At 42.9% G+C, this 19,067-nt stretch overlaps 1 protein-coding gene across 8 annotated transcripts in view; it reads right to left on the reverse strand.

Annotated features, from left to right (window-relative positions):
* The window catches only part of ITPR2 (inositol 1,4,5-trisphosphate receptor type 2), a 352,451-nt gene that overhangs the window by 149,731 nt on the left and 183,653 nt on the right, over positions 1–19,067 (reverse strand). For all 8 annotated transcript variants that reach the window (XM_053252991.1, XM_053252992.1, XM_053252990.1 and 5 more), the window contains one exon: positions 18,336–18,444. In XM_053252991.1, the coding sequence (XP_053108966.1) occupies positions 18,336–18,444 (109 nt within the window). The remainder of the gene's footprint in view (positions 1–18,335; positions 18,445–19,067) is intronic.

Here is a 19,067-nt window from a genome sequence, read left to right on the forward strand (position 1 = left end):
ACTTTCTCTATAGGAATCTCTCTCATATAGAGGTTTTAGAACCTTTCTCTAGAGGGATCTCTTTCAAAATAGGTGCTCAGCTAAAAGGGTGGGATATGTTATTTCCTTTCATGTTTTCAGGACAATTCTATCCAAACTGGTTAAAAGCTCTCTGAAAAAGCTGGAAATGGGTTTGGCAGATCTCTTTTAAAAGTTGGGCCCACAATGTAGATGCCCCAAAAGGTTCAACTCTGTGCCCCAATCACTTCAGTTAAAAAAAAAAAAAAAAAGGAGCAAGACCACATCCACAAGACCTCAAATCTCCTATAAAGAGAAGACCACAAAAACTACAGTGCCACTTTCAGATTATTTTCCTCCTCTACAAGATAGGTTTGAAAATTACAGTTCATATCACATTTCTACAGATCTTCAGATACAACCACGCCTCATGGGATGGCAAGGTACAACTTTCAAAGATGACATGGGAAATGGCTTTAAAACTGCTATGCTGTTGTTACTTTGCGGGCCTCAAGCCTGCAACAGTGTTGGGGTTTTTCTTTTCTGGTATAAACTAGTATATATTAGTAGCACAGCATTCTTCTTTTGTAAAGAATGCAGTTCCCTCACAGGTGCCAATAAAAAAATCACTACTGGATTGAAGAGTCACAGCTGGCATATGGGAAGGACCGTGTTCCAAAACACACTGATCATTATCATGATGCTGAACTGTACTGTAGCCACAGAAAATCTGGCTTGTTCAAAAGAAAATATTAGGCTTCATACAACGGCTGTGCTGTCTTCATCTGCCTTTCCTCAATCTGTGAGGAGATCTGAATGAAATTGGGGAGGGCAAGGAAAGCAATGCATAAAAGAGTTGCTCACAAGACCATCAAGATCTGTTTCTTAAAGAACTCAGAAGCAATATACCGGTGAACTACCACTGTTTATTTATCATTTTGTTAATTAGTGCACATGGTGCTTGATTTGAGAGTGACATGACAAAAAGTCCTACCCAGGGGTGTAGCTATAATTGAGCGGATGGGTTCAAACAGCCCGAGCCTCCAGCCCCTGAGGGTCTCCCAGCTCCACCCCTCCCTATTTTCTTCATTATCTCCCTCACTCCAAGGGGCAACCGGGGAGAGGGGCCTCCTCTCTCCTAGCTACGCCCCTGGTCCTGCCCCGAGGAACATACAATCTAAATTTCAACAGACAGGGAGACAAAGAGGAAGATGGGAAGAGAGGAAAGGGAAAGGAATAGTTAACAAGGATGTAATTTAATTACACAGGTAGATTTCATTTCACCTGGGGATAGGGACAAAAGTGTGAAGCCAAGGGTTTCAGGGAAAAGTTGAGATGTTTCATGGAAAAGTTGGAGATTAATTTAAAGAAATCAATATTTTAAAAGGAAGGTGTCTTGTATTAGTGTGTGTGTGTTGTTATATTATTATATATACAAGTATGCATACATACAATTATATATATAATTGTTATATTATATTAGTTTATATTATAACCTAAAAGAAGTTGAGTTGCATTTGGAGTAATGTTCATGTATCATGCAGTGGAAGAGTGGGCTGATGGAAAGGGATACTCTTGTCTTGACTGAAGAAGTCTGCTTTCATGCATGCAGGGCGGCTAGTTCTTGAAATGAAAATGTGGTTACCTGGACAGGCCCCAAGTGTGGAAGAATGGAGCAAAGTGGGCTTTGGGCGCATCTAAAAACTGGAACCAATAATTTAATGGCAGGTCACAGGTGGAGCCCATCAAATTTTGGCAGAGCCCTTCACAATAAGTGTCTATTTGTCTAAGGCATACATTTTAAAAGATATTTAAACTATGCATAAAAGGAATAAATAAATAACTGGACCAGTAATTTCCCCCTGATCAGTTGGCAACCCAACATGCAAATGGTAAGCTTATTCATATTAACTTTACTCCTAACATTTATTTCAACATGCACAGAACCGTTTGCCAGACCATGGCCCAAGACAACTCACCCTGGTCTGCAAATTCTCACATCATCAATGATGCTGCTACTCTACCTGTTCAGCTTATTCCCCCCCTCCCTTCTAATCCATTAATGGCTAAACAAAGAATAATGTGATCACATGCCAGTCATGTGTGCTCTGCATGCCAAAACATAAAAATGCCTTATTTGCTTTTGGCCACATGGGGTGTGGGGTGTGAGAGAAAGAAAACAATTATTTTGGCATCATAACAATCAATAATGATTCTGTGGCCTAGTTTTCTGCATTGCATATTACTTTGTACTCAAATGAAAAACCTCATATTCAGCCCAATCCTATCCATGTTTATTTGCAAGTATATCACATTTCCCCCCACTAGTATTTATTTTCAAGCAAGGTGTGTACTTAGGACTGCAACCTTCAATTAATTGCAAGGGGTGATTAAATGATTTTTAACTGACCAAATTCCTGCCTTTGAAGTCATTAATTGATACATTAAATTTAAATAAGTTACATTCCGTGAGCCACCCTGAGCAGCAGTGTATTGGAGGAAATAAATAAATATTTATTTAATATTTTAAATAAAATAATAAATAATAACAAAATCTTAATCTAGTGGGCTAGTCTTTTTCTGTTTATCTCTCAGATATTGTGAGATAAATAATAATTCATGAAGAAAAGTTACAATCATTTATTCTTACAAGGAAAGGACATCTTTATTTTCTTTTTATACTGCCCAGGTTGCCTGGTCACCTCAGATGCAAACCGCAAAAGTGAGAGCATCCAGTGCCATGTGAAAATCTGTACCCATCTATATACTGCCAGCGTGGTGTATTGGTTAGAGTGCTGGACTATGACCGAGGAGACCCGTGTTCAAATCCCCATTCAGCCATCATACTAGCTGGGTGACTCTGGGCCAGTCACTTCTCTCTCAGCCTAACCTACTTCACAGGGTTGTTGTGAAAAGAAACTCAAATATGAAGTATACCGCTCTGGGCTCCTTGGAGGAAGAGCGGGATATAAATGAAATAAATAAATAAATAAATCATATTTAATGGCTCTCAAACATGCAGTTCCTGCACACCAGGAGAGCATCCACTTGGATTGTAGAATGCTGACATTGTAGAATGCTGACATGCAAATTCTGCCTAGGTTGAGAGCCTTAATTGTCCCCATTGTTAAGCAGGTTCTGCCCTGGTTTGCATTTGAATGGGATAGTACATGTGTGTACTGTAAGATATTCCTCTCAAGGGATGGGGCCGCTTTGGGAAGAGCACCTGCATGCTTGCATTTAGAACGTTACAAGTTCCCACCCTGGTATCTCCAAGATAGGGCTGAAAGAGACTCCTGCCTGCAACCTTGGAGAAGTCGTTGCCAGTCCGTGTAGACAATACTGAGCTAGATGGACCAATGGTCTGACTCAGTATAAGGCAGCTTCCTATGTTCCTATGTCGGATGCCTATATAAGAAAGTGTTTTGCACATAGCCATTGTCAGGTTTAATTTGGCCACCACATTGTTTAAATATAATCTGAGAAACCACAGTCTCAAAGTGCATGTAGTGGCATTCTGTCAGAAAAGTGTAGTGTGTCCCTGCCCCAAGGACATCTGCTTCCCATGCAGAGGCGGAGCTACCATTGGGCAAACGGGTTCAAAGAACCCGGGCCGTGCCCAATCAGGGGCCGCACTTCATGGCCCCGACATGCCCTCCGCATCTGACATCAGATGCAGGGGTGCTGGTTTAGCTCCCGAGCGGGGGCCGAGCAAACCCCATGCAGGAGTTAAAGGGCCGCTGCGTTCGCAGCGCGACCAGCAGCAGGGAAGAAATGCTTTAAGGCAGGGAAGAGATGCTCCTGGCTGCGCTGTGAATGCAGCGCCAGGAGAAGTCTAACTCCTAAAGTGGCCGCACGGCCCCTTCGGGAGTTAAACAGCTGACGCTGCAAACGCAGCGCTGGCCTGACTCGCTCCTTCCTCCCGTCCCAACTGACTGAGACCCAAATGGAGCTGGGGCTCCATTCGGGAACCAGACCACGCCTCCGCGTCTGATGTCAGACACAGGGGGTGGGGTCGGCGGGGCCGCCACCACGGCCGCACACGGGCCGCTGGCGGTCAGGCTCCGCCACTGTTCCCATGTTTGCTATCACCTTATCATCTTGGCTGGATTCATGCAGTGAACATTAACTCTCATCTTGGTGTTCCTCTCTGCACACACTTGACCTTAGCCAAAAGGCCAAGAAGCGATTCTAGAGTTCTTCTCTAGAAACCCATGACAGCAATCTTTAAGTAACTACAGCTGTAAGGAAGTCCTAACTGGGAACTCATGCATGGCATATATACTGTTGCCCCACTTTCATTACCTCCTGTAAATATGACTAGAGGTACTTACTTTATGCTTTTATTCAGAAAGAATCTTCTCACAAATAGTGCATACATTTAAAAAGGTGTGTGTGTGGGCGGAGAGATGTACAGCCCAAGCCCAAGCATGTTTACTCGGGAGTAAGTCCCCCTGAGTCTAATAAGACTGACTTCCTAGTAAGTGTGCTTGGGATGGCCGCCTTCATTAGCTTATTGAATAATGTCAACAGCTGAGGTTTTCTCCGGTAATGTGAATCCTGGAAACTACTGCTGAGCTGCAAATCTCAAACTACAGGGGCTTATGTTAAAAGTGGCAAAAGCTAAACTATTCTCATTGCTGTAACCAATGCAAACTAACCACTCTATTAGAATAAGGCCATTATGCTGTTTTTATTACACTTTCCCTTAAAACCAAGATCAAAGATTGGTATGTAGGGGCATCATGCTGGTTTCGTTTTTTTGATTGTCGACTCCCTAGGACTATCATAAATATTCATTGGCTGTCCTTAATACAATGCTTCAGATTCTTCTCACTGCTGGTTCTAGCGCAATCCTGAGGTACAGAACAGGAGGCTGTTGCTGTAACATTAGGTACAGCAACAATAAATTTATGACAATCAATAAAACACAGCACTATGGTTAGAAATCTTCAAACTAAATCAGAACTGGGTCGGCCACTGTACCTTTTCAATCTTTTTGGGCCAGATTGCTATTCTATGGTGAGAAAGCCAAATTCCTACAATGCTCAGACATCATTTAAAAGGAGACACTCCAATGTAGCATGGTCTGAAAGGCTTAAGTATTCCCCTACATTCATGTTAACAATTTTTAGTTCAGATTAAATAGTTTAAACCTATTTACATTTAATTATGGGTTCAGCAGGACCAGCCCCAAGATTTTAGGTGCTCTCGGACAGCTAGGCCACTGTACAGCCTGTGTGTGGGAATGGGGTGTGTGTGTGTGGTGTGGAAGTCTGGGGAGCAGCTATAATTGGGAGGATGGGTTCAGAGAACCCAGGCTACCCAGCTTCTGGGAGCCACCTGATTCTGCCCCTCACCCTGTGCCGCACAAGCCAGCTTCATGCCCAACTGGTTTTTGCTGGCTAGTAGACATTTTGTTCATTTTCCCCAGAAGGGCTTGTATGGCTCTTCTGGGACTCTGGCCACACCTCCTTGTGTGTGATTCTTGTACAAAGGGGCATGACTCAAGCTCCGGAGGGCCCGTGCGATCCCTCTGGAGTGCATTCTCAGCTGGCATTTGCAGGCCGGGTGCTTTTGTTTCACTTCTTCTCCCCCACTGGAGGGAGAGAAAGTGAAATACATGCACCCAGCCAGCAAACACTAGTTGGAAATGAGCCCCAGAGCACTTATATGGCCCTTCCGGGGCTCTAGCCAAGCCCTCTTGTATGTGACATCATGTGCAAGGTGTCACTGGCGCACGTGCAGAGTGCACCTGGCAGGGCCACTGGGATGGGGGAGAACATGGGCACCTGTTCCCTTGGCTCTGCCACTGTTGGGGAAAGAGAGAGAAGCGGGAAGAGGAAGAATGGGGCAGGATACATACACTTACATGCTCTCCTGTGCTCCAGTATTGGATCCTCTCTCTTCCCACATTCCCCAATTCCCAGGAGACAAGTGCAAAGTCAAAATACTGACTTTGTGAAGTCACAGAATTGGTGAAGTTGGCTCAGTGAACCCTCTGGCACTGGCCATCAGTTTCAACAATCCCAAAGTGGTGATAACGGGCATACACTGGTTTTAAAACCTAAAATAAAATTTTTAAAAACTGCAGCGAAGACATTTGTTGTCTTCATAAGTATTCATTGGCTACCTATTTAGAAGGAAAAGTTTATGTTAGGAAAAAGTTGCAGAGAAAATCAGTTGAGTTTAGAGAGCTGGTTTGATTCTCTAGATTTTATTCTCTTCAAAATTTTATAACATGCAGGCAAAGCCATGATTATCCAAAACACCAGGTTGCCTGAAATTAAGCCCTGCACCCTCATTCATAATTCACAAATCCCTTTGAATTACCTTCTCTGCCCTAGATGTGGTCCCTCTCAGTCAGGAGGAGGCCTATTTGCAAGGCAAGGTAGAAAGCATATTGTGCTACACTTGCTGGTATGGCTTCTGCATTGGGGAGAAAGAGGGACTCTTGAGCTGCCAGTCTGATGTTTTAGACAAGCACTGCAATTGCTTAAAAGAAATCTGCCCATGTGAGCTAGCTTGTTACATTAAGAAGTTACTCAGAGGTAGATTTAATAATAATAATAATAATAATAATACTTGAAGAGCACCTCAACACCATAGGGGCCACAGAAATCACCATCAGCCAATTACAAAAAGCAACTTTACTGGGAACAGCCTATATTCTGCAACAATATCTATAACAACAGCAACAACATTGACAATAAAATTCAGCCATCCCAGGTCCTTGGGAAGGACTCGATGTCTGGATAAAACAAACCAGTCAATAACACCTGTCTGGCTGTGTAAACAAGAAATAATAATTTATTAAAAATATTTATACCCTGCCCCTCCAGTACACTACTGCTCAGGGTGGCTCACAACATTAATAAAACAGATACAATGTAAAGTAAAAGATTAATAAAAAGACCAGGCTTTTTAAAGTTTAAACACATTTAAATTTACAAATGTTAAAAGTTTCACACAACAAGTTATTCATTAAAAGCTAAAAACTGAGAATTAAAAAACAAAAAAAAAATCCCCTATCGAATATAAGCAGCAGATAAAAAATTAAAAAGTATCTTTTAAAGGATTTTTAAAAAATAAAACACAGAGAAGGAGCATGGCAAAACTCTTCGGGGAGGGAGTTCCAAAGCTGAGGAGCCACAACCAAAAAGGCCCTATCTCTAGTCCCTGCCAACTGAATCTCTGTTAGTGACAAGGCCATGAACAGGGTCTGAGATGCTGAGCGGAGTGCCCCTGACAGGTTCATATGAGTGAATGTGGTCCAACAGGTACTCCTGTCCCAAGCCATGTAGAGTTTTAAAGGTCAAGACCAGCACCTTGAATCTAGCCTGGAAGCAGACTAGATAGGCCACTTGTTATTAGACCAGGCTTGCACAACTTGGGAACTACCAAGCTGAACACACTCTGCCAGCCATGCCTTACGGCCTGTGCTGTGGCTTAGCAACCATTCTCACCACTGGTTTTGACAGCCCAGAAAGGTCCCTAGTGAGCTGGTAAGAGAAATGCCTCCCTGGGGGCTCCCAGTAGCATCCCTATCTGTAATATGGAACTACAGGCTTGTAGGGATTGTGGGCTCACCATTTGCTTACACAGGCTAACTCCCGAGGGTAAGTCACTTAGCGGGCAACATGGGGAGGTAACTCCAGGTAAAGTCCAGAGACACAAGTTTTGGGTAGTATAGAAATATTTTAATACAAATAAAATAAATCTAACACGTGACTAAAAAGGAAACTAGTCCTCATGCTCTCCTATCTGTTTAAAGCCAGATGAGGATGCTTAAGCAGACATGAGTTAATTCAGTTATTCCTCTAACTGGAGTTGCCGAGAACTCCCCTCTATGTTGACACAAAGGATTAGCCTTCCAGCTTATCACCCACACTGGAAAAACAGAGATGGTGCAACTGGTTCATCTCTCAATAAAAAGAAGCGTTAATGACTGGCTTAAGGCTTAGGGAGAGCACTAGTTAAGTTAGAACACTCCAATCGCCCATCAAGGTCTTCCTGGTCCATGAGATAAGCTTTAACATGCCCATTCACTCCATCCCATACAGGTTGCCCAAACCTTTTCACCTCACTGTGCCCTAGGGCACACCCACCTAGAACTGAACAGGACAAAATGTATTCTTTATAGGGGTACAGTAAGGAAAAAATGATTAATAAGCAACACCATATTAACTAATAAGGCTGAACTGAAACTCAGCTTGAGAGGTGTTTTAGCCTGTTCTTTTGTCCACAACGGATGTCACCCTTCCCAGAAAGGAGGGAAGATTGACATCCAAGGAGGGAAGAGTGACAACCTTTTGCCCCAGGGCAAGATGTTGCCTATTTGTATCAGAGACACCATCAAGCCACGTGTCTCTTCCCTGGATTCACCCGCTGCCTGTGTGAGCACCTTGGCACCAGCTATACAATCTGGCTGTCCCTGGGCCCTTGTATCCCTTCCACTTCTAGCCTCTGGATTGAACCTGTCCCCAGGTCCAATGTGTGCAGCATGCTTGGCTGCCGCAGATAACTGGTCTCCTGAGATCAGGCCATTTTTAGATTTCTGCTACCTTCCAGGCGTGTGAGTGGCACACTTGCCACCACCTTTGTCTCTCATTTCCCTGTGGATCCCTGGAGAGAGAGGTCCCTCAGGGTTCACTTTAGTTCTACTGATTCCACACAAGCCCCAAGTCAGTCCGGAGTGCCAATACTCCAGAGCAGTTTCATCAACAGAGCAACCATCCATGTTTCACTTGCTGGGTCACAGATGGCACAAGCCTGCAACAGACCCCAAAGTCTTACTCTTCAGTTCTCCCTAGTCACTGTTGTCTTTATTTTGCCCAGGGGCAGCTGATGGAGGCTGTAGGGGGCGGACTGGAAGGGGGGATATACTTTTAACTCCTGGTAAGACCAGCTGCCAGCCTCCATCATCCCATGCGACCAACAAGCTGTGCACCCTGCACTCACCACTCCTCTGGCCAATGTGCATCAGCAACAGCCATTTGAGGGGTCAGCACTGCTGATGTGCATTGCCGATGTGCACTGCTGATGTCCTGATGCACATCGCCAGATGAGCAGTGAGTGCAGGGCGCACAGCTTGTTGGCCACAGGTACTCCGGCCCTCCCCCTGCCCCAGCCTCCACAAGCTGCTGTCACTGCTTTTACTTTGGGAGGAGAATTAGGGATGCCTTATTAAAATGTTATCATGTGCACCAGAGCTGCATAACTTTAGCCCTCCAGTTGTTGTTGGACTACAACTCCCATCATTCCTATTGGCCACTGTGGCTGGGAATTATGGGAGCTGTGGTCCAGCAACAGCTGGAAGGCTGAAGTTGTGCAGCCCTAATGTACAGATACATGTAATAAAGTTTGTATTCTTCAGGTTTCAGTCCCTTCCTCCATTCAGGTCTCTTGGTTAAATCTCAGGGGGCAGGAAAACCCTGAGCTGTCGTTTTTCTAAAAAATGGCTAAAAAATCTGACCTTTTCTGGAATTGATTTACCTAGAGTGGTATATGTTCGATGATGGTACAACATCTGATCCAACTAGCCGTGCTAAGTTTTCTGTTCCAGATAACTGGACAACTTCAGTGAAATTCTAACTCTTTGGCACGAAGAGGAAAAGAAACCCTTAAATGCAACTGATCTTTCTATAAAAATAACTCTGCTAAAGTTAAACTATACACACTGCATCTGAGCGATATCAGTATTTGAGATATCAGTATTTATTTGGTGAACTGTTTTTGAATGATTTGCTTATACTGTCTGTATAGAGCGATACACATACGTGATCAAATACCCTAACCCTTCAGAACAGGAGGGATGGCCCAAGACCTTTGTTTGCCTAAGGCATAATGTCATATCCTCACCCACACACCTCTGCACTTGTCCCCCTGTCTGCTGTGATCACTTAGCAGCAGAGTGAATAATTGCTTCAAGTCCTCCTCTTCCTCTTTGGAATGCAGATCTTGAAAAGAAGGAAGTGGGTGGAGCAGTGGAGCAGAAGAGGATATATGAAGGAGGGGAAAGGAGAATAGTGGGTTAGAATGTCTCCGCTCCCCACCACTCTCCTCTTCACTTCCTCTTCCACTCTCCTAATTTTCAAATCCAGCATGCTAAATGGGAGAAGGAGAATTTAGAGTGATTTTTTGTGCTGCTGCTGAACAGTGGGGAGCAGGGAAGAGTTGGGCTTGCTCTCTGATAATTCATCACTGAGGCCAGCCCTGCAGAAGAGTGTGCCTTGTAGAGTCTCCTCTCCCCACTTCCTATGCACAGCTCAATCAATCATTCTCCAAATCAACCTATGCACAGCTGCAGGGGCATAGCCAGGGGAGTGGGGGTCCATGCAGTGTTCCCTCTAACAGGGATTCCCAGATGTTGTTGACTACAACTTCCAGCATCCCCAGCTGCAATAGCCTTTGCTTGGGGATTATGGGATTTGCAGTCAACAACATCTGGGAATCCTTGTTAGAGGGAACACTGGGCCTGAGTTCACCCCTCTCTCTGGCGTTTATCTCCTTGTAGTGAGGGAGATAATGAAGAAAATGGGGAGGGGTAGAGCTTGGAGCCCTCAGAAGCTGGGGGCCCTCAGGAGCTGGGGGGGCGTTCTTTGAACCCATCCACTCAATTATAGCTACACCCCTGCACAGCTGTCTCTGTGACAGAAGACACTGGTTATTGCCCCTTATCACCTACAGAAGGCTGTATGTAAGAGGAAGCCAAGTGAGTAGTAACTATGCATAAACAATATTTATGTTTTATGCTACTATTCCCTGCTAACTGAGCAAAGAGGCACCTTTTAAAAGTGATTTTCTTTATTGAGCAGGGGGAGAGCAACTGGCCATATCCAACCCCAGCACAGCATCCCATCAGAGGCTGTTGCTGGTGTCTATCTTATGTTTCTTTTTAGATTGTGAGCCCTTTGGGGACAGGGATCCATCTTTATTTATTTATTTATATTTCACTGTGTAAACCACATGGGAAACCTTTGTTGAAAAGTGGTATATAAGTAGTAGTCATCGTCGTAGTCGTTGTCTACCCTTTATTTGAGAAACTCTGAGCTGGGTCTCATGATCAGTGAGACCCGGTTTGGGGCGCTGAGTGGGGAGAGCAGGCTAAGCCCGCTCTCCCCGCACATGAGCATGGCTGGAGCCCTGGGCGGCCAGATCGGCCACCCACATGATTGCCAGCTCCGTGACGGAGCCAACGGGGGCTGGGGGGAGGAGGGCCGATTGGCCCCTGCAAGCTCCAGCATGCCCTGTGCGGGCGCGCAGGACATGCTGGCAAGACCCCCAGAGCCAAGAGGTGGCTTTTCGCCTCCTCTCCGGGGGTCTTCTCATGAGTAGGCATGCGCCGCAGCTACTCACGATCTTCAAAAAGATCGGGCAGGGGTTTTAGGGCAGGGGTTCTTGAGCGGGTTACCCGCTATAGAACCACCAGGTTCGCAGCCGAGCCCGGTGGTTCTCACGATTGCAGAAGATTGGGCTAGCGGAGGCCCTCAGGGTAACTTAGATAGGATTTACTCCCCATGCAGTCTTCCAACCAGGCAGTGATCAGTCTGAGACCTGCTTAGCTTTAACACTAACATCCCATGCCCGCAGACCATTAATTGTAGGTCAATGTTCTCAAGCCACTCGTGTTACTCAGAAGTAAACTTTTCCATTGCAACCTCTACTCTCCTTCTCATCCATTGCACCGTCACCTAGTGAGAAGTTTAGCTTTGCATTTCAAAGTAATATGAACAGAAATATTCTGCCCCCAGAAAGAGTAAGACCATGTTTTAAATCAGTTTTGGATTAAAAAATTTCCTTTAGGTATTTGTAGCTTCAACTGAGTAGTATGTTATCTGGGGCGAAACAAATCCCACTGAGAATGAAAGCAACAGTTTTCAGTTTGCTTTTTTTAAATGACAGAAAATGATGATGTCATAGAGATAAGCTTGAAAAGTTAATCTAACAAACACACCAACAAAACAAGACTTTTTTTTAAAATGCAAGTGACAAAAATGTTGCGGCATCTCTTTAAATAAGAATAGATTTCACCTAAGAAGGCACTGATAAATTGCATTTTTCACACTGCATTGTTCAAGTCTCATGACATCTTTGTCCATTTCAAAATTTTCAGACAATGAATCCAATTCAATGTAGTAAACAATACTGGAATATCACAGAACTTACCAGCTGGTACTTGGCAGCTATTACATTAATGAAAAACCATCAAAACACTAATATGCAAATTACATGAGTCATCAGATCTACATGAGTACATTAACAATGGTCTTTCAGCTCAAAATATGTTCTCGGTGGAAGCTTTAGTGATTAATTAGTACTTCATATGGCAGACTGGACATGGTCAGATACAGTCTACACTGTGTGCTGCAAATCCAAATGAGAAGCACAGGTCCACAAAAGCAATCATTAGATTAACAGTGATAACCACAAATTTAAGTCCAGCAACTGCCACCTCCTCCTTTCCCAGATGTTCAGTTTGTGAGACCCCTTTCATCTAATTCTTTGCACACCTTCATCTAGTCCCCCTCGCCTTAGGGGATGGAGCCGCTCTGGGAAGAGCATCTGCATGCTTGCATGTAGAAGGTTCCAAGTTCCCTCTCTCCGCACCACGGCTACTCAGGAGCAGACGCCGACCGAGAGGCAAAAAGCCGACTCCCAGCTCGGGGGTCTCCCCAGTATGCCTTGCGCACTCGCGCAGGGCATACTGGGGCTTCCGGGGCCACGCGGCCCCCGAGCTCCCCAGCTCCCGCTGGCTCTGTCTCAGAGCCGGCAATCGTGTGAGCGCCTGATCCGGCTGCCCAGGGCTCCCTCCCCGCTTGTGAGCGGGGAGAGTGGGCTTAGCCCGCTCTTCCTGCTCACAGCCCTAAACCGGGTCTCATGGATCGTGAGACCCAGCCCAATAATTACTGAGCTAGATGGACCAATGGTCTGACTCAGTATATGGCAGCTTCCTATGTCCCTATGTCACACTCTACAGAAAACATAAAAAGGGAGGTGTCTCTTATTTTGGGTCCTCTGATATGTACAGAGAATTTGGCAGAGAGTGGGGGTGTTATCTCTCAGTTTTGCTAAAGATTTGCACAAAGTCAGAAACAACATCACTTTCTCCAGCTGCTTCTAGCCTCCCCAGAGAACTGGTACAAAGTGGGAGATGAGACCTCACCCTTTCCCAGGTTCTTTGTGTGCACAGGATGCTGTCATACTGAGTCAGACAACTGATTAATCTAGCTCAGAATTGTCAACTCTGACTGGCTGTGGCTCTCCAGGGTCTCAGGTAGGGGTCTTTCTCAGTACTATCTGAAGATGACAGGGGTTGAATCTGGGACCTTCTGCATACAAAGCATGCACCCTACCACTGACCTGGAGTCACTACAACCCCAAGAACTCACAAAAGAACATTGAGGTTGGCAGCATAACAGCTGGCTACCAAGTCTAGCCAAAATTTGTGACATCCTGAAAGGCTGTGATTATGAACATGTAACAGTATTAGAGAATAGTAGGATCTTAAAAAACACTATTTTTTTTAAAAAAGTAAATGCTATTTTAACAGTTGCTAGTAAGCAGTTTCAGCACTTTATTTAGATGGCCTAATCTACATGCTAACCAGGCAAAGAGACACATTTCAAAGTGGTAATTCCCTTATATTTAGCAAAGGGAAAGCAACTGGCCATATTCAACCCAGCAAGCATTCCTCTAGTAGCTGTTACTGGTGTCTCCCTTGTGTTTCTTCTTAGACCAAGAGTCCTTTGAAGACAGGGAACTATCTTATTGTTTTTGTTGTTGTTGTTCTTCAATGTAAACTGCTTTGAGAACTTTCATTGAAAAGTGGTTGGTATAGTGGTAATAGTAGCAGATGATACAGATGGTTTATTCAGATGCTCTGGAAGAGGTAAAGAAATGAAATCCATCCCACTTCTGCAATACTGTGCCCTACACCATTATGGGATTTCTGCAGACATTTGACCACTCCCTCCCCACTGAAAATACATTTCACATTGTGGGAAATAGTATTTTAAAAACAACTTTAAAAGAAAAGAACTAGCATTTTAACCAAATCTCTTTCATTATCATGCATTCTAATCACTATGCATTTTAAATGTACAGAAACCTTACCATAACAGGGTTGTCGAGTGTTATAATTATTTTTCAAGTCTCTTGGTATTACAAGTTTTCCTAAAAAGCCTGCATTTCAATTTTCAAATAAAGTTTCAAAACCATTTTTGTTACACTTGAATGCCTAATGCTAAAAACACCAGAGAAGCTAAATCAACTTGTGCACAAAACCATGTGCTACTGAAACACATCCCATTATTTCGGGGATGATTGAAGTAGATATTCTTGCTACCATCACAATGCAATCTGCATTAAACCAGTTTTATAAAGGAATGAGTAGGAACCAATTGTTTCCATTTTTGCAATCAAACTCATGAGAGAGAGTTTTCCTTCTGCTTCCAATAATGGCATTCAAGATAAACTGTTATTCAAAAATTCTGTTTCTTTCCATATGTTCCAATAATGCTTCCAATAATGGCATTCAAGATAAACTGTTACTCAAAAATTCTGTTTCTTTCCATATGTATGGCATGTGATATATGTATTTTGGGACTTTGTCTCTAAAGTTCACACACATTTTCCTATGCTAACATTCTATATCTTTAAAGAAGACCTGAGCAGGTTTCTCTTGATCACCAAATGGTGCAAACCAGCATGCAATGTAAGAATGTCATTTGAGCTACTCTTCATAAGCATTTTCACATTCCAGAAAAGACTTTCATTCATGTCAGTAGAAGCGATACAATAATACTTGCGAAGTGATACAATAATTTGTCATTGTTTGCAGCACTAATTGTGCTTCTGAAGTGTATTCAGTGGGTTACGAAGGAACAACATGAAGGAGAAATCATTCATTTCTCCTTCGTGTTAATGCCTTCTGAAAGGCATTAATATGGACATTTCTTTCTCCCTACCACTGAAACAACTGGGGTTATCTAAGGCTTCTTGGCTCTCAAGTCAACAATGTACTTGCTTGAAAGTGGCATTTATCAAGGACCTCTTGCTATGAATCCTTCGCCCTCTAGTGGTTTTCCCACATCACCGCACGAACACATAAATGGCCAAGTGCCTGTGTGCTCTCACTAGTTGAATCAAATAAGTTTTACTGAAAAGGTTCCAGGAAGACCTGAATCCTGATTCAGAATCCTCTAGGCACTCTCTTGTATTAGAATGGGATAGCAAGTGACCTGAAGAATGACAGCACAAATATGTCCTGCTAACCTCAAAAGGATGCTGCTAGCTATGCCAGCACACACTCTATAAGTTCAGACAATCAAAAACTGAGTAGGACAGGTATGCCACCCAGCTTTGGGAGCTGTGCATTCTCCCATTTGTTATAGTGTGTGAGCAAACCAATAGATAGGGGAAGTGGGGAGTGATCATGTGTGAGAGGAGTTGGGTAGGATGGCTTTTCGTCCTATCTCATTAAAATGCTGGGTACAAATAGGCACCATCCTACCCAGCTCCACTCTCACACATGAGCATTTCCCCTCCTCCTAACTAGTTGTTTGCTCACATACAATCAAAAAAATGAGAACATACACAGCTCCCAAAGTTAGGTAGGATGCTTGTCCTACTCACTTGTCCTAATTCAAAGCAAATTTATTCAGTGTGAATTTTGGCTGTTTCACATGAAGACATTATGCATGCTACTGCAATTAAGTGGTAGCATCTGTAGTAACAGAGACACTTTGATGTCAGCTTTGATGTCAGAGACACCCATTTCTGGGCTCAATTCAAAGTGTTAGTGTTATCCTTTAAAGCCCTAAATGGCTTGGGAACACATTATTTGAGAGAGCACCTTGCCCCATATGTCCCAACCTGGACCTTAAGTTATTCTTTGGAGGCCGAGTGCCCCTGCCAACAAGGTGAGACAGGCGGCTACTAGGGAGAGGGGCCTTTTTGGTAGTTGCACCCATTTATGGAATAGCTTCCCCAGTGAGGTCCATGTGGCTTCACCACTTTGTTCTTTTAGACGCCAGATGAAGTCCTTTTCGTTCACTCAGGCCTTTTATAGTTTGATCTGAATTTAACTGATTTTTTAAAAATGTCTTTTAAATTGTTTTGTATTGCGTTTTCTCCCCCCCCCCACTCTTTTGATCTGTTATGATTTAATCTGTTGTATGTTTTTACCCTCATGTTTTAATGTTGTGTTGTAAGCTGCCCAGAGAACAATTTGTTATGGGGCACTTACAGATAAAGTTTATTTATTATTATTAATTTGATGGTAACAGTGATTGACTGTGATGCTTGGGAGCACCTTCTCCCATATCTATCATTCTGTTTGTCTGCTTGGCTGTCTAAATCTGCCCTCTTCCCATGAGATGAACTTAGTAGGAGAGAAGTTGCTCTGGGTGAGGTTCTCTGCCAATTAAACAGGTCTTTTGTTGCTGACAGCATCTGGATTGTTAAGCTCCCTTCCTAGAGAGACTTCAATGCACTCATGTGCATTGTGACAATGCACATGAGTGCATTGAGACAATGTACTCATGAGACAATGTACTCATTCTACCTGGCCTTTACATAAAGTTTAAATGATGTGACTTAAGAAATTTGTTCCATACTACTGTTTTCAGAATGATGTCTTATTTGAACTGTTCGTATGTTTTGTGACAATTTAAATGTTCTGTCTATACATTTAAATATAAACAGTCTATACATTTAAATTAATATAATAAATATATTATAATATAATATAATATAATCAGTCTATATATTTAAATATAAATACAGAAAATAAATAACTTGTACAATGCAATTGTAGTTTTCATAACGTTTCTAAATGTCATGGTTTCAATAACCATACACACCATAAGAAATCTCAATTTTCATTTTAAAAAGCATGTTTCTACCCCTCTTGGTTGCATACAAACCATAATTGCACAAAAACCAAGGTAACTGAGAAATCTAATACTTATTATTTTAGAAATACCATGATTTTAAAGACATTTTCCGGTCTTGCCTAGACTAAAGCTAGACACTTTATTGGCACTCTATTGTTAGGCACTTTATTGACTGCCTAACATAAAAGGCTTTTCTGTGAAGCCTTCAGTACAACTGCTCAGTCCTCGACCCCTACTGAAATTATGCCTAGCACATGTAACTGAGCTCAAAGCACATTCTTCCTTGGCTTACACTTGCCTTCATCTTATTTCCCCTCTCAATTGCCTTTACTATGTCAAATTTCAGACTGTAAGCTCCTCAGGGCAGGGATTGGCCTTCTCATTATTTACAAAATGCCATGCACGCTGATGGCTCTATATGCATAATAATTCACAGTAATGAATGGCAATGGTGATGATGCTAGTTGTCAGAATGTCAGAGTTCTCCTTCTATAGAAACAACAGGAATCCCTAAATGGCTATCATGGCAACAGGTTGCAAAAGAGACCCCATTTGGGAAATGCAAACAGTGCAACAAAGAAAGGGAAGGCCTTGTTCCCTAAACGAAACAGCATTATGCAAAGTGTGTACCTATTATATTGTGTACCTGCTCTCTAAAAATGAAACCTACATCTATCCCTGAATATGTATTAAGGTTCTATTAGACAACAAGAATGTATTTTTACTAGAACATGATGATTAACTAGAATCTTCCTGACTACTGATTTAAATCAGGGTTTCTTAACCTTGGCCCCCCAGATGTTGATGGACTACAACTCCCATCATCCTCAGCCACAAAGGTCATGTCTCGGGATGATGGGAGTTGTAGTCCAACAAAATCTGGGGGCCCAAGGTTAAGAATCCCTGATTCAAATAATTAAAATTGAGTGCTTCTGGCAAGTGATTTAAATCATTATTTAAATCGTGGTTTAAATTGGTTTGATTTAAATCAGATCAACCCTGAGGGCAGCCCTGAGCAGGGTAGGACTAAAAGTGGTACAACTGAAGAAGTGGTGTACAATGACACTAAAGACCAAAATTTTAGCATTTATTAAAACATACATCTTCTGAAATAATTACTCTGAGAGTTGGTTTCAGTGGAAAGCACTTGTTGCCAAGCTTATTAGATTCCTATTAGACTGATGTTCCTAAGCTAATGTGAATATCAGTTGAGCACAACCATATCTACACAGGATACCATCCTTCAGTAATGACAGTGACTACTTTTTTATTTTCTTTTTGCAGTTGGAGATGCCTCAAGCTTTGCCTTGGACTAAAAAAACAATTTACAATGGAAATCCACGATTTTGCAATCTCTGTGCATCATATATGGACAAATTTTGCTTAAATTTCAAGGCTAGTATTTCACAACATACATACATTTGCACCTTAGAGACATACCTCTTCCACAAAGCTGTCCTTCTTGTCAAGCATTTCTCGTAATGTCTGGAGAATTTTAATACAGAGTTTTTCTTCCTTCTCCATGAGCCTCTTTGTGTGATTTATCAACCTTAAAGTTAATTATGGAATAAAATCACACCAACTCTTAATTATTTATTTTATTTTACAGTAACCATTTATATGCAACCCTTCAGTTAAGTTCCTTGGACAGTTTACAGAAAATGCCGGGGGGGGGGATAGGGCAAGATAATCACAGTTATTTTAAAAAAATACAACAATCAAAATCAGCAGTTAGAATGAATGCAGCTCTAAAAGGCCTGGGAGGACAACAAGGTGTTTGGCATTGGGAGAAAACAGCAGTATAGGTGCCAGGCAATCTACCTTGCGGAGAGAATTCTGCAGATCGAATGCCACTACCAAGAAGGTCTACTCTCTGGTCACCACCCATCTCACGTCAGAAGGCAGGGCCACCCAGAAGAAAGCTCCCCCCCCTTTACTGTTTTGAGGCAGAAAAGGGAGGCATACGTTCTTGACCACTTGGATGCAGCACTCAGAGTGGCTCAGCAACCGTCAAATGGGCAAGTGCCTGTTCAGCGAACCCATTGTGTGTTTTAAAATATGTTGTGGCTTTATATTTTCCCTCGTTGTTCAGTCTTCATCATTCTGATTTTGTCTAATTTCTTCTAGTTTCGGAATCAACTGAGGGAGAGGGAATTTTCATGTTGTTTCTGT

The sequence above is a fragment of the Hemicordylus capensis genome, chromosome 5 (assembly GCF_027244095.1).
Source record: "Hemicordylus capensis ecotype Gifberg chromosome 5, rHemCap1.1.pri, whole genome shotgun sequence".
NCBI lineage: Eukaryota > Metazoa > Chordata > Lepidosauria > Squamata > Cordylidae > Hemicordylus > Hemicordylus capensis.